Source organism: Abramis brama (genome assembly GCF_963993115.1).
Source record: "Abramis brama genome assembly, chromosome: 6".
NCBI lineage: Eukaryota > Metazoa > Chordata > Actinopteri > Cypriniformes > Leuciscidae > Abramis > Abramis brama.
The window spans coordinates 17,258,560-17,274,398 of NC_139968.1; the positions used below are offsets into that span (position 1 = coordinate 17,258,560).

Here is a 15,839-nt window from a genome sequence, read left to right on the forward strand (position 1 = left end):
AAAGAAAGAAAGAAAGAAAGAAAGAAAGAAAGAAAGAAAGAAAGAGATGAGGTTAGGAATGAAAAGTCAGTAGGCCTATGTAGTTTCTTCATTCACTGTGATCTATACCTGCACTGGATGGCCAATTTCACATGTATTTTGTGTATTTTCAAAATACTAAATACTGTATTTGTATTTAAATAAAAAATTTCACACAGTATTTTGTATTTGTATTTAAATACATTTTTTTTCACACAGTATTTTGTATTTTAAATAAATTTCCATTATGCCCATCTCTGCCTGTCACTCATCATCAGGCAATCACCGTGATCTGATATATATGAATCTGTCAATAATAATAATAATATCATCATCATATTATTAATATTGACCTGGTTTAACTAACTTTTATGTGATATCCCTCTAGTCTAATAGGGGTCCTGTGCCTATCTCTGGGTTCCTGGCTTAGAAAAAGATCTACATTAAAACAGATTGTGTGTAGTAATTTTGCGCCGATTTGTCAATTGTTTATGTAATAAAAGAAATCTAAATTTTGAGTTAACTTTCTCTTTAAGATCAAAGATAGGCCTACAAACAATTTTTCTGGATGTTGCATTCAGATGCCAGAGGTGACATTTGGATGGAATCTTGAAAAGTAAAAAGTGAAACTCAGATGCTCATACATTTCGGTGCTGTTGCAGCCCTTTTGCTTCAAGGACTCTACAATTTCCAATTCTTGGGAACTCTAGACACTATTTACACTAGACCAGGGTTCACCAATCTCGGTCCTGGAGGGCCGCTGTCCTGCAGAGTTTAGCTCCAACCCCAATTAAACACACCTGAACCAGCTAATCAAGGTCTCAATAGGCATACTAGAAACTTTCAAACAGGTGTGTTGGAGCTGGTTGGAGCTAAACTCTGCAGGACAGCGGCCCTACAGGACCGAGATTGGTGAACCCTGCACTAGACCATTAAACAGTGCCCTAACCAGACGTGACGTGATTCTGCGACATACAATCGATATTCCATTTTTGTGACGAGCAACGGGATTCAATTTTAGAAATTATTTCTATTCTGCGAAGTCGCAGGTGGAACGACAACATACAAACTATGACAATGATAACCTGGACACGACGACAACGCAGTCCTGAAGTCTCAACTAGTCTCTTCCCTTCCCTTTACCTCTGTACAGATAAAACGTTGTCAGGATAATTCCGGTTCACGTGGCTGTGCGGAAGCGATGAACAATTCTGTATTATATATTTTAAGGCCAGACAAGTAGTTTGTTAAGGTCAATTTGTAAAGAAAGACACGCCTGCACACATATATTCAAACACGCATACCTAATACGCATGTGCACACCGTCAGCGTTTTCACAGGTTATCACTGTAAAGCTGCTTTTGAAATAGTCCATATTATTAAAAGCGGTTATATAAATGGTGACTTGACTTGACATACTTATTTTGAATAAGTATTTACTTAATTACCACTGTAAAAGTATGTTCTAAATAGTATGATTGTGTTATTTGGATGTATTTACCATGTTGTCATTGTCATGTGACCTACCAGCGTCAGTTGTGTCGCTTCACTGCCATTCACAACCCCTATGGGATAGTAAAGTATCCATCGTATGCACATGCACTTCAGAATCTCGCCTGACATAGTACATACTACTGTAGGTCATTCGGGTACTTTTTGCATACTGTTTTATGAGCTCTGTGAATTCGGACATACTTAATTTGTCACATACTGTTTTTCATTTCATTTTTCAGCCTGAGTGTTACGAGCCACTAAAACAAAAGCCGCTATGATAGACGATGTGCACTTTCCTGTTTGCAGCAGTTAAGTGACATGATTCCAATTAGTTTATCTTTATGGAATCAGCTCCCACACCGGAAGTATAAACCATCCTGTTTGGGCTTGAATACGTGACACTCAAAAGGACCCGCAGGTGGTCAATGAGAACGTTTTTGTCCAAGTGTCAACAGGAAAAGCTCGTTTCCCAGGATTCACAAACTGAAGCACGGTGGTTTCGTCATGTTGTAAGCCTTTGGCGTAACTCCAGGATCTTGACTGTGGGGCTCAGGTGAGACGATGTGCATCAGCTCGTTGCATAAGAATTGCGTAAGACAGGGAATATCTGGCTATTTCAAAGCATAAAGAAAGGAAACCGGTTTATTCTGTACCCCTGACCTAGCAGTTTGTATTTCAGCCTATCATCTTAACGCACATTGGGAGTGGTTTAGATGAAAACTTCAATACGAACCCAAACAATGTTAACCATTTACATTTTTTTAACTTTTTTAACCCATTAATAAATGGAAGCTAGTTTCCACTTCAGAATAAAAATGAAGGGGATATTTTATTATTTTAAGTTTTCATTTTCAATGTAGTTTAAATGTAAGTAATTTTGATTAATTTAATGTTGTTAATTTTGATTTTCATTTCAGATTTAATACTTAAACTTTAATTTAAGTAAAAAATTAATATTTTATTTCAACTTTATTTACATTTGGATTCATGTATATAACCGCAGTAAATACTGTATGACAAATTATAGTTAATGTTTTTCATAATTAGAGAACTTAATACTTTCTTTATCCCAGTCAAAGTAAGTCTTCAGTTTCCATTAAAAAAAGACTCTTTAAGACTCCTATGAGCACTTTAACAGCACGACTTTACTTTTAACGTTTGTTATAAAAGACATTTATCTTTTACACATGAAACCACAGATCCAAATTATCAGTACCACTATGTATTTACATTGGCATAATTGACCACTTAATCATGTAGGACCACATAATCATGATAGTAATCTGCAATATACAGTACAGACCTTTAAATAGTCATTATTCTTACACATGAAGACTGTGAAACGCATATTAAATCACTCAAATGCTTACATTAATATCTACAACATCTACATATACATCATTTTAAGATAAAAAAAAAGAAAAAAGTCAAGACTCCTTTTAAACAGTACAGTACACTTAGGAAGTAATCAACAGATTCACACAGATTTTACACCAGTACAGAGTACTAATGAAAGCTGTTTCTGATTCTGAAAAACCGTTGTCAAAAGCTGAATTAATGAGCATTGCTATTGAAGATGTGGCCTGGTGGGTAGTGCACATGCTCGGACAGGTTTCACAGAAGCGCTTATATGGGTGACTAACAATAAAAAGTTGCACAAGTAAGTGCATTGCTTTGTACCATCATTAAATTCTCTTTGAGTTCTGGTCTAACTTTTCATCTCTGACAGCAGTCTGCAGGAGTATTTCAGAGCAATGGCGAGCCATGTTGCTAGGAATGGTTTTCGTGGAGTCGAAAGCGAGACTTCACCTTCAAGACTTCAGCATCTCCTGTGTGGAGACCTTGCTGTCCTCTGCTGTATTCTCTTTCAGGCTGCTGGTTGTCTCCCGACCGGATCCGCGTTGAATGTTGGCTTTGGACGACCTCTGTCTCCTCGTCCCATTGCGAATGCAGCGCATCAGGTTCTTGATGGTGGTCCACATTTCCTCGTCTCTGTACGAGTAGATGATCGGGTTTATGACGGAGTTGAGGACGGCGAGGAGCAGCAGCCAGCGTTTGAATTTCAGGATATTGCATTGTTCGCACTTGAGGCCATCCAGGAGCAGAACCACAAGTCCAGGAGTCCAACAGATCACAAAGGCTCCTAAAAAGACACAATTGTTTTTTAAATGTTAACATACACACACACACACACATACACATTTTATACACACACACACACTGGTGGTTGTGACGAGCAGGACGAGTGGCGTGATTACTGATGCGCGACACACCGGTCTCGTATCGCTCACGGAGGAGTGGAAGCATAAAGGGGGGGAGACGACAGTGGAGATAGAGAGAGGACAGGCCTGAACTTGTGTTGTGTTTTGTTTTGTGACAGTAGTCGCCCATGAGGGGCTGCTGTCTTTTACTTTCATTTTGTATTTGTTTTAACCTCGTTACAACTTTTAACCTCGTTACAGTGGTGTTGAGTAGATTTCTTTTTCGAGAGTGTAAAAAAAAAATTATTTTATGCTAAGCTTTATGTATGTATATACATATATACATATATATATATATATATATATGTTGCCTTGTGTTGTTAAACATCAAGATACTTTTTTTAAGGAAATGAAAACGGAGAAAGTTGTCATTGGTTCCTAGTGCAAGCAGGTTCCACAATTTCTCATAAAAAGTATGGCTTTGCTGCACCCCTAAGATAAACCTTTAACACAAATTGCATCTTGCACTGCTGTTGACACTGCCGTTTTAATTTAGAGAATGCATTTCTGCCCCGACATGTTCAATAACCCTTTTCCGACCTTCGATATGGTGACTCACAGCAACAAACCTGCCTTTAGTCTCATTTCCACTAAATTCTTTCAAGTTACCATGAAATCCTGTATGCACCGCAAAACAAGCTTAGACAAACAGGACGGTTCTCAGGTGGAGAGCATGTAGCGGCACGTCTTTCAGAAAACACTCGTGTTACTAAAATGAACAAAGGAGATGGTTGTTTTCAGATGGCAGAGCTTCTCCTGAAAACCCATCTCCTGTTTTACAGAAAAGTAGTTTTTTTAATCAGTATTTTGTCTTTTTTATTAGTAAAAATATTGAAACATTCTTCAAATAAAGATTGTATATGTTGGTAACACTTTAGAATACCGTTCCATCATTAAAGGGATAGTTCACCCAAAAATGAAAATGCTGTCATCATTTACTCTTCCTCAAGTTGTTCCAAACCTGTATGACTTTCTTTCTTCTGCTGAACACAAAAGAAGATATTTTAAAGAAGGTTGGTAATTAAACAGTTGCTGGTTCCCATTGACTTCCATAGTATTTTTTTTTTTCCTACTATGGAAGTCAAGTGGGGTCCATCAGTCGTTTGGTTACCGACTTTCTTCAAAATATCTTCTTTTGTGTTCAGCAGAAGAAAGAAAGTCATACAGGTTTGGAACAACTTGAGGGAGAGTAAATTTTCATTTTTGGGTGAACTATCCCTTTAATTAATATCACAGGAACAAATGAGTGACGCACTGTTAACATTCTAGTAACTACTATTAACTAACAAGAAACTCAGATTTTTGAGGTTTTTGTAAGGTTTTGGATAGTAATGACTCAAATGTTACTACATCCTAATTATTTGAATCAGTATTCTAAAGTGAAGATCACGTTAACACATTAGTAATGACTCAAGTGTTACCAAATCCATTGGAAGGAAGGAATATATCCAAAACCTTACAAAAAAACGTACAATGACTTCAGTCATCATTACTAGGCCGTTATCATGATTTTCACTTTAGAATACTGATTCAAACAATTAGTAGCTCCTTCTGAAGGATGTAGTAACGCTCAAGTCATCACTAGTGGGTTACCAGAACCTTCACTTTATAATTAATGATATATTATGCATTATCCAAGTTAATTATAAACCTGTATAGTAGTTATCAGTAGTCCTCTGGGAGGTATGAAAAAAATAGTAGGCCTAGTTATTGATTAGCTAATATTGAATAGCCCCCCCTTTTGGTACGTTCCATGATCCATGCACACACACACAGTACTGTGCAAAAGTCTTGGGCACATTAGTATTTTCACCCTCCAAAAAAATGGTTACGCCAGTTATGTATATATTTTGCTGTAGTGTGTCAATAGGAAATATCAGTTTACATTTTCAAACATTCATTTTGCCATTACTTGTAACAATCCAGTGATATTTTTGTATGCAAATAGTCTCTCGCCTCTGGCCAAAAAAGCCTCTGATAACGCAAAATAACGATTTTTGCAGCCACACAATACGGAAATCTCTCTTCTCACGGGGACATGAGGTAGGGAAGCACGGTCGTTTGAAAATACTCCCGGGTTTCTACTGACACAATGCTTAATGCTAATCGGTGAAGTATCCCTTTAAGCAAAGTAACTTTTTTTCCCAGGAAAAATATCTAAACTTCCTTAAAACATGAAATACATAGTGATTAAAAGTTTTTGTAAGGTTAAAAGTGTGATAAATGTGCTTATTTGGCTCCAGAAACGCTTAATAGAGAAGGCCATGCAGAGGTTATAACAAAACCTCATCAAATGGGGGCTCCTCTGTGGTTTCTAGTAAATTCCCCATTTAAGGGAACACTCTTTTTCTTTAATCATATTAAACAGCATCTGGAGGAGAACGGCACGCCATGTTTGTTGCAGATGTGCACAGTGTTATAAGCGCTCTTTCCATGCATGAATTTATTACACGGCATGTTTTCTCAGCATAATAAACAGCAGCGGTGAAAGGGCCGGGTACCGCAGGGCCACAGAATCTCAAAGGGGCCACAACTATTTTAAAAGAAGACTTTGAATGTGTGTGAAAACCCCTATAATGGCAGCACTGCTGAAACACCATTCAGGCATAAACACATTTTTAAAAACACTTTTATACACACGTATAGAACATTATTTTGTAATAATCGCAAAATAAGCATTTATTCAAAAGAAGTAGCAACTCAAAAAGAGTGCAATTTTGGATGCTGACTTTGGGTTACAACGTCTAAGGGAAGCTACGGAGCTCCTAAGGGACATGGTGATGGAAAAAATATGAGATGTGAGGATATTTCAATTAGGGATGCGCGATACGTCGGCCACCATATCGCATCGGCCGATATATGTTCATTTTTAATGTTATCATTATCGGCCCAATAAGAAAATTTGGCCGATATATCAAAGCCGATAAATAATGGATAATTTCCTTCAGCTGAGACACTTCAGATGCGCACTTTGCCAAGATGGTTTTGAATTGCTTGAAATATGATTGGAATCACTTCAAAAAAGGTAAATACAGTTAAGTGCAACATGTGCAGCGCAAGTCTTATCTGACAATATTTTGGTTATCAGCCGAGGAATTTTGCTAGCAAAGTGTCTCGTGGGAACGCAAAGGTTTTGCGAGCGAACGCAAAGTTTTTCGGGGGAGTGCAAAGGCATTGGGATATAAAAATTTTCCCCTCCAAAAAATTCCATTACCAAGTTCCTTTAAGGGCTACTTATGAAGCGGTTACAAATGTTAAATAACTTTTCGTCTTAATGTAATTTTGTTTCAGAAGACTTGTTTATACAAATTTTTAATAAATGTTTTAATCTCATAATTATGCTAATAAGAACGTTAACCAATGTTCAGTGTGAAATCTCCTTTATACCTGAGTTTATGTGCTTAACCAGCCAGACCACATCAAATCTTTTTTTTTTTTGCACTGGGTTGCCCCGCCCACTGTGAAATCTCATTGGTCCAGAATCCTCCTCCTCATAACTGTACATTAAACATCAAATATTTTCTGATTTGCTGTGATAGTGTCACGTCACTCAGCAGTTTCACGTTCAGTGTGCACAGACTGAAAATTGGTTGGTGTTTAAGAAATTATCCTGTAATGCTTGCAATTTTGATCTCTATTCAAGCTGAACACAACATCTCAAACTATCAACATTTACACAGAATGTAAGCAAATACAGCCATGATGAAGGTAATATTTACAAGAAGCTTTCTTTTTTTCCTTTTTAAACAAAGAGTTTTCTCCCTTTTCAAAAGAGGAGTCATGCAACAGATTAATGTAACCGTTACCTCCACACATGCCACAAAACAACAAAAGCAAGAATGTAGCGTGCTTCTGAAACGCAGGAGTCTGCTTTTATTAGCAGTTCGTTCAAGACAATAACTGATGATTAACGGACTGTGAATCTTCACATATCTTCATAATACAAAGTCTCCCATGCAGACACACTTTCTAAACCTTCAAAGCAAGTTCCTCTGACCAAAAACGGGGTTTCACACATGTGAGCAATTGGTTTGAAAGAGAGACACGCATCTACTATGAGGTTCATGTTCTTTCTCTCCAAGGCCACAGGCCACTCGCGCTGGTGGTTTGATTCAGATGCCAGGCAGTGTAAAGAGCGACCTTGTGCAAGATAATTATACAGGCCTGGAGGAAGCCTGTTGTGCTGGGAAGAGACGGCTCCTCCGCTTTGGCCCTATCTGCAATTTGAAGCAGTAAGAGATACTCCTAAAACCAGATTTTGTTCTTTGCAGCATGCGTTGGTCTAACATCATTTCTGAATTTAATTCCGAACATAATTTCTGAATTTCTCACAAAAAAAAAGATCAGCTTAGACCAGCATTAAAGGAGAACTCCGGTCAATTTTAACATTGAGCTAATTTTTTTGTAAACTTGGAGTGCTGTCAGTACAGAGAACAACGACAAAAATCAGTGTTGCCTACACCGTGTTATCCTCTTTTTAAAATCTGCACCCTGTTGACTTCAATGGGGCAAGTTTTAAACCTGCTTTTAGCCTCTTAACATCCTTGATGTGTCATTACAAGTGCCCAGCCATGTTAGATGATTCCTTCAGAGTGAACACGGGTGAATCTGACTGCAGTAGATGTGAAAGATATGAATAAAAGTGATGTTATTTCAGCCAGCGCACATACCTGTATTTACATCCTGTTTTCGGTTGAAGTCCATAGTAATCGATTGTCGAGTTCACGCGCGTGATCATAGGTAAGTAAACATATGCGCGTGAACTCGACAATCGATTACTATGGACTTCGACCTGAAAACAGGATATAAATACAGGTATGTGCGCTGCCTGAAATAACATCACTTTTATTCATATCTTTCACATCTACTGCAGTCAGATTCACCCGTGTTCACTCTGAAGGAATCACTCACATTGGCTGGGCACTTGTAATGACACATCAAGGATGTTAAGAGGCTAAAAGCAGGTTTAAAACTTGCCCCATTGAAGTCAACAGGGTGCAAATTTTAAAAAGAGGATAACACGGTGTAGGCAACAGCGATTTTTGACGTTGTTCTCTGTATTGACAGCACTCCAAATTTACAAAAAAATGAGCTCAATGTTAAAATTGACCGGAGTTCTCCTTTAACCAACTTTCTGGTGCTCTAGCTGGTGGTTTTAACCAGGGTCTATAAACAGCAATTCTTACCAGATATGGTATATATATTGTTTGACTTTCAAATCAAAATCAAGGTTTGTAGGTTGTAAAATGTCATGAGGTGCAACTCTACAAAAACATAATATTTATGAATTAATGATTTGTAATATTAGAATAAAATACAAGGTTGTGTCATGAAACTCTAGATGGCACAAGCTGAAAGGTCCGTAACTCAATCTGTTTGTAACCACATCATTCTCTACAGCAGGGTTCACCAATCTCGGTCCTGGAGGGCCGCTGTCCTGCAGAGTTTAGCTCCAACCAGCTCCAACACACCTGTTTGAAAGTTTCTAGTATGCCTAGTGAGACCTTGATTAGCTGGTTCAGGTGTGTTTAATTGGGGTTGGAGCTAAACTCTGCAGGACAGCGGCCCTCCAGGACCGAGATTGGTGAACCCTGCTCTACAGGGCACAGCTGATTGGTTCCTGCTGTATCAGTAGCGAATGAGCTCGCTGCTCAACTTCCAAATACTCGGTTAGCATTAGCCTTAGCAGTTCAGTGCGCTTTCAGAAACCCTCCACCTTCCCCAGCACCACCTGTATAGATCTGCTACAGGTAATTCATGTACGCTATATTGTACAGCAGCAGTTTGTCTTACATTCTCACAGCAGCATGTTGTGTATTGGCAGTAGCAAGTCCCGTACTTGCTCTGAAGCAGCAACAGCAGCTGCGTAGTATATCTATTCCGCCATGATTAAACATATCCATTACCATGCCAAACACTCAGAGATTTGTGTACACGTTCTCATACATTCTCATATATTCAGGGTGTAAGGAAAATATGTACTTCATTTTTACATGAACAAGTACATTTCTAAAAACTTGATATTAGATTGCTAAAAAATTGTCTCTCTCTTTATCAAGTGCACTCTTATTTATCATTGGCCTGTTCGCAGACAAAACGTCTGGTTGATTGTTTGAACAAAAAGGAAAAACAAAAGGCAAAAGAAACCAAACCTTTGAACTTCTGATAGCAATCAGCTAATGCAAAGGTGGGAGGTTTCGTCTTTTGTGTCTCATTGTTAAAGGGATAGTTCACCCAAAAATGAAAATGCTGTCATCATTTACTCTTCCTCAATTTGTTCCAAACCTGTATGACTTTCTTTCTTCTGCTGAACACAAAAGAAGATATTTTGAAGAAAGTCGGTAACCAAACGACTGATGGACCCCATTGACTTCCATAGTAGGAAAAAAAAAAATACTATGGAAGTCAATGGGAACCAGCAACTGTTTAATTACCAACCTTCTTTAAAATATCTTCTTTTGTGTTCAGCAGAAGAAAGAAAGTCATACAGGTTTGGAACAACTTGAGGAAGAGTAAATGATGACAGCATTTTCATTTTTGGGTGAACTATCCCTTTAACATTGCGTCTCGTTGTACGTTAACTCTTCAGTTTCTCGTGTACATCTCATCAATCAAGTTCTCAAATTCTTAAAAGCAAGATGTATTATGTATACATACTAGATGTCTGCCTGTGGTTAACAGGATATGAGCACATCCTTCCAATCTAAATATTTGCCATGGCTGTAAAAATTCACAAAAATATTTACCCACCCAGTCCCACATCACCCAAAGTTGGGTGGGTTATGAGTTTCTTATGAAATGTTTCAGACCCTGCAGGACTCTGTTGTGAGCTGAATTAACATATTCAGCAGTCTGGGAGCGTTTATCATGCTTACAGACCAAAGGCGTGGACTTTGGACAGCTCATCAGAGCTACGAAGGCTTGTGGGAAAACTATAAACCAACATATGCTGTAATTGCCATTGAACTTTGAGTGACTGAGGAGTGATGGTGCATTCTGACTGATACATATCACAGTCTGGAATGCATGTGGTGCATCAACATGCAGCAATGACTCCACTTCCCATTTTGTCAGGTTGCTTGTATTAATGTAGTATTGCCATACCATGAAAAATTCACATATCATTTCCTTAACATCATGTCGTTTTTCTGAAACACTGTAAGCAACATTTTTATTTAGCTGAAAACCAAAATTAAATCTAAAGATTGGCTCATTAAATTTTGGTAGTTGGGTAGTTTAACTCTTTATGCGGTTCTGGGTGTATAATAAAACCAGTTAAAGTTCTTCAGCTAAGAGTCGCCTCTGGATATTTGTTTTACATATTCCCAATCTAACATTATTTGTGTTCACAACGATGACGTGCATATATATATATACAATTTATTTTATTTTTTTTGATGTTTCAACTGTTTTGACCATAAAATTAAAGTCAATGGGGTCCAAAACCACAAATTGGACCCCACTGACTTTCAAAATAAATTTGTTTGTGTTTTACAGAAGAAAGTCAGTCATACAGGTTTGGTACGACAGTTGAACTATCCCTTTCTCAAGAACAAATCTAAAGGAACATCTCTACTACTTACCAAATCATTTTTCCACAGAATTTTTAGTTTAGCTGAAAACCAAAACTAAAAATGAAGTTCGGGTAATTTAACTCTATGTTGTTCAGGGTGTATAAAAAGATGGGGTGGTGGAGGGATTCTGTTAAACTGTCAATGAACGGAGGTAAGTCTGCTTTATACACCTCTTAAAGGGATAGTTCACCTAAAAATTAATATCAGCCCATGGTTTACTCACCCTCAAGTCATCCTAGGTGTATATGACGCTCTTCTTTCATATAAAAAAAATGTACTGGCTCTTCCAAGCTTGACAATGGCAGTGAATAGCTGTCCGTCTTTGGAAGTCCATCAAAGCGCGTCTATTCATGTGCTCGAAATGGCACTCCGGGGGTTAATAAAGGCCTTCTGAAGTGAAGCGATGCATTTGTGTAAGAAAAATATGCATATTTAAAACTTTATCGACTAAAATAACTAGCTCCCGGCAGACGGCCGTACGCATCGATTTATGCAAAAAGAGTAACCCTTGAACTTATCTCACAACGTAATGACGGCAATTGACGCCTCTTGCGTTTCAAACAAACAGGACTGGGCAACCGCGTTCGCCATTACGTTGTGCGTCAAGGTCAAGGGTTACTCTTTTGGCGTAAACCAATGCGTACGGCCGTCTGGCGGAAGCTAGTGATTATAGTTTATAAAGTTTTAAATATGGGTATTTTCCTTACATAAACACATGGCTTCACTTCAGAAGGCCTTTATTAACCCCCTGGAGTAAAAGTGGAGCACTTTTATCATGGATGGATGCACTTTTTTGGGCTTCAAATTTTCTCCAGCCATTCACTGCCATTATAAAGCTTGGAAGAGCCAGGACATTTTTTAATATAACTCTGATTGTATTCGTCTGAAAGAAGAATGTCTTATACACCTAGGATGACTTGAGGGCGAGCAAATCAGGGGCTAATTTTCCTTTTTGGGTGAACTATCCCTTTAAAGATATACATCATTCTTATGAAAATACCTGAGATAGCCTGATGAACAGAGATATATTATCGCTATCATGTGTTTGTCTTTATGTTTCATCAGTCAAAACGTCTCTGTTTGCATGTTATTATATCCATATATAAAGGCATTTCCTGAAACGTCATAAGTTTAATACTTCTATGAATCTCACTTGTGGACTTTCTGTGTGAGGTATGAATTAGTACTGGGCTTCCAGTATGAATGAAACAGATGACATGAGAGTGTTTAGTGCTCCATATCGCTATCATCACCCCATTTTGGGTAAAAATAGAAAAATAATACTAAAGTACTTTGTAACGTAGTTACTTGAGTAGTTTTTAAGCCAGCTACTTATTTACTCTTAGTTAAGTCATATTATTTTTCAGTAAATCTACTTGTACTCAAGTAAATTATTACTTAAGCAGCAATACGTTTACTTAAGTACAATTTTTTAGTACTCTTTCCACCACTGCAGTACAGTAACACTTCATTTTACAGTGTCCTTGTTACATATGTTACATGTACTTACTGTAGTAATAACAGTAAATTATGCATAATTACATGCAACTAAACCAAACCCTAATTCTAACCCTATCATATACTTATGTGCTTAATTATTATTACTCAGTCCTTAAATGTATAATTACACTGTAACAAGGACACCTTAAAAATAAAGTGTGAATTTTCATTTTTGGATGTACTATCCCTTTCGGAAGACCAAATCTAAAGGAGCATCTCTAGAACTTACCTAGTACAGTCATCACAGTTTTGATGAGTTTGACTGGCGTCCTCTTACGATTTATAGATCCAGAAGTGTGCACCTTCAAGACGGCAGTCTTTTTCATCACATAGATGTATATCCTCAAATATATGCACACCATAATGAGGAAGAGCACCAGGTTGGACACGGACCAGAAGATCAGGTAGCTCCGGCTAAAGATGGGAGCCAGTTTGGAGCACAGGTCAAGACTACAGATACAGTTCCAGCCCAAACTAGGTACGGCCCCCATGAATATCGATACACCCCACACAAAGGCGATCAACAGGGTCACTCGACGTTTGGTGAGGTTACTGTGGACCTTCCAGTTCATGATGGAGATGTAGCGTTCGAGAGCGATCACCAGGAGGTTGGTCAGGGATGCAGATAGACTCGTATCCAGCAAACCCTGCCGAAAGAAGTAGCCTTGAACGGTTAGATCACGAGATGTTTTCCCTGTATTGAACATGAGATACACGTAAGCGATCGCGGCGAGAAAGTCTGAGGCGGCGAGATTGGCGAGGAGATAGTAGAAGGGGTAGTGAAATCTTCTGTTTGTCACCACCGCTGCAATGATCATGGCGTTGGCCACTAGGATGAAGCAACAGCAGATGGATCCAGCACACTGAACCAGGATGAGCTGCGTTCGGTCCCATTCGTCTGAGGTTATGTTGCCGTTGTTGTAGAAAAAGTTCATGGTCTGATCATGGTTGCAAACGTTATTCTTTGCCATCTTTAGACACAAAACACTATGACTGGAAGGAAAACAACAATATAAGTGTAGGCTACTGTCTGGAACTATAATGCCTCAATTATTTCAGTTTGTTTTTCATGACTCATTTATAGGAAAACCCATAATTCAAAGACAAAACGCCATCAGGGTAACAGACATGGCGTGACAAAAAATTCAATACTAAACAACATAAAATGCAACAAACACTCAAATGTACATGATTGATCACCGATTGACTAAATTTTTCGATAAAATCCAAATAAATGGGATTATGATGGCCCTTTCTATGGAAGCTTGATTCCGCCATGGAATACAATTTGTTTTTTGTTTTTTTACTTTCTCTCACAATTCAAATCCCCCCCTCTCCCCCTCAGAGTTTCGAGTTTACATCTCACAATTCTGAATTTTCTTGAATTGCGTGTTTATATCTCACATTCTGAGTTTAAATATCTGGTTATTCAGTTGTTGTTGTTGTTGTTTTTTTGTTTTTTTTTTGTTGTTTTTTTTCAGAAGCGCGAGGAAAAAAGTCTTAATTGTAATAATTTTGTATTCCGTGGTATACAAAGCTTCCATTCATTTACACAAAAAAAGTCAATGTAAAATAAATAAATTACATTTTACCATAAACGTATCTCTATTGCATTATTAAATAAACTATAAACTTACTAAGGGTTTAAAGTAGCCTATAACATTTAAGTTCATAGGCTATACGTTTTTTACAGAAGCTTACGTTTTTAACATTTTTAAGGTCCTTTATTTTATCGCCATTTTAATCACATTTTCTTTTCACATGTTTGTTTTAAATGGAAATGTTGTCTCTCAATTAGAACAAGCTCGTGAAATGCTGTTTCAAATAGTTTTACATAGCCTACATGTTCCACCTCAGGACTTTGACAAATCAAATCCAGTCAAAATTTCACGTGAAATCAAGTTTCAGCAGTATTACATCCTTAAAAACATAACCAAATGTATGAAACTCGTTCAATAATGTGCAGTGATAGATAAAGCTCTCTTACCTAGGCAGACTCGTCAGGTTCTCAGTTCACTCTCCATTAGTAGCCTAGTCCGAAGTATCGCTCAAATCCGGCGTGCCTCCACAAACACTGGGCGTCTCTCTCTCTCTCTCTCTCTGTGAAGTATCTGCTGAAGTTTGATCTCGAGAGTTTTAAGGAGGAGCGGGAGTCACCGATTGTCTCTGAGGGCGTGGTCAGAGAACACTGACTGCTTTCAATTGTGAAAAAAGCAAGTAAAACATTATGAAGTTTTCTTAAAGCGCAATTAGGCTACGCGAAATTTGCATTTCATCGTATCATGAGCCGAATAACTCATAGTATATAGTCATTGTTAGTGTTTTAAGAGAAAAAGCTTAATCGTTCAAGCGAAGTCAGATTGTAGATAGGCTACATGACTTGTTTATGAGTCTTATTCTGTGTCAGCGTCTATTGCTTAATGTTACGCAATTTTACTCAGGTGTGTGAGGTAAAGGAGAGTCTACAACACTTAACTTCTGTAATTTGGTCAAATGTCTTTCAGTCTTTAAGATATTGATAAAGACTTAATTTAGTCTGATACTCATTTTTGGACTTAATTCTTGAATATTTAATATTTAAACACAATGACAGTGAAGATAACAAGAAAATATGCCTTTTCTAATGTATATGAACACTGATCAAAATTCATTGCAAACTTAAAATCGTTTTTTTATTTTTTATTAAAAAAATAATAAATAAATAAAAAGTACAATAAAATTAATCAGCATCTGGGCAGGTAGACCAAGTAAATTACAGATTACCTGTCGGAGTTTCATTTCTTATTGAAAGATGAAGTGAAGCTACCATCCTAGAAACCAAGCACTTCTGATTTAATTGTTTTTTGAGGTAAAAAAAAACAAAAAAAACACAAGGTGTGTGGGGGCGGTGGGGGGTGGTTAAGATAAGCTCCTTCTTAGGGCAGGGTCTACAACACTGAACATCTACACTGTAAAAAATGATTTTATGTCAAAGTAAATAAAACAGGAAAAA

General features: G+C 37.6%; 1 protein-coding gene across 1 annotated transcript; it reads right to left on the reverse strand.

The window, feature by feature from the left end:
- Nucleotides 1-2,368: 2,368 nt before the first annotated feature.
- Nucleotides 2,369-15,286, reverse strand: lpar3 (lysophosphatidic acid receptor 3). The gene is made up of 3 exons (XM_084117568.1): nt 14,835-15,286; nt 13,077-13,840; nt 2,369-3,655 (listed from the first exon to the last, which is right to left on the reverse strand). Exons 2-3 carry the CDS (start codon nt 13,816-13,818, stop codon nt 3,324-3,326), a joined length of 1,074 nt encoding a protein of 357 aa, XP_083973694.1. The 5' UTR covers nt 13,819-13,840; nt 14,835-15,286; the 3' UTR covers nt 2,369-3,323.
- Between the last annotated feature and the right edge of the window lie 553 nt (nt 15,287-15,839).

Coding starts and splice junctions, on each gene's coding strand:
- lpar3 (XM_084117568.1), bottom strand. CDS start 13,818: ATGGCAAAGAATAACGTTTGCAACCATGATCAGACCATGAACTTTTTC. Junction 3,656..13,076: donor AACTGTGATGACTGTACTAG/GTAAGTTCTAGA, acceptor GTGTCTTTTTAG/GAGCCTTTGTGATCTGTTGG.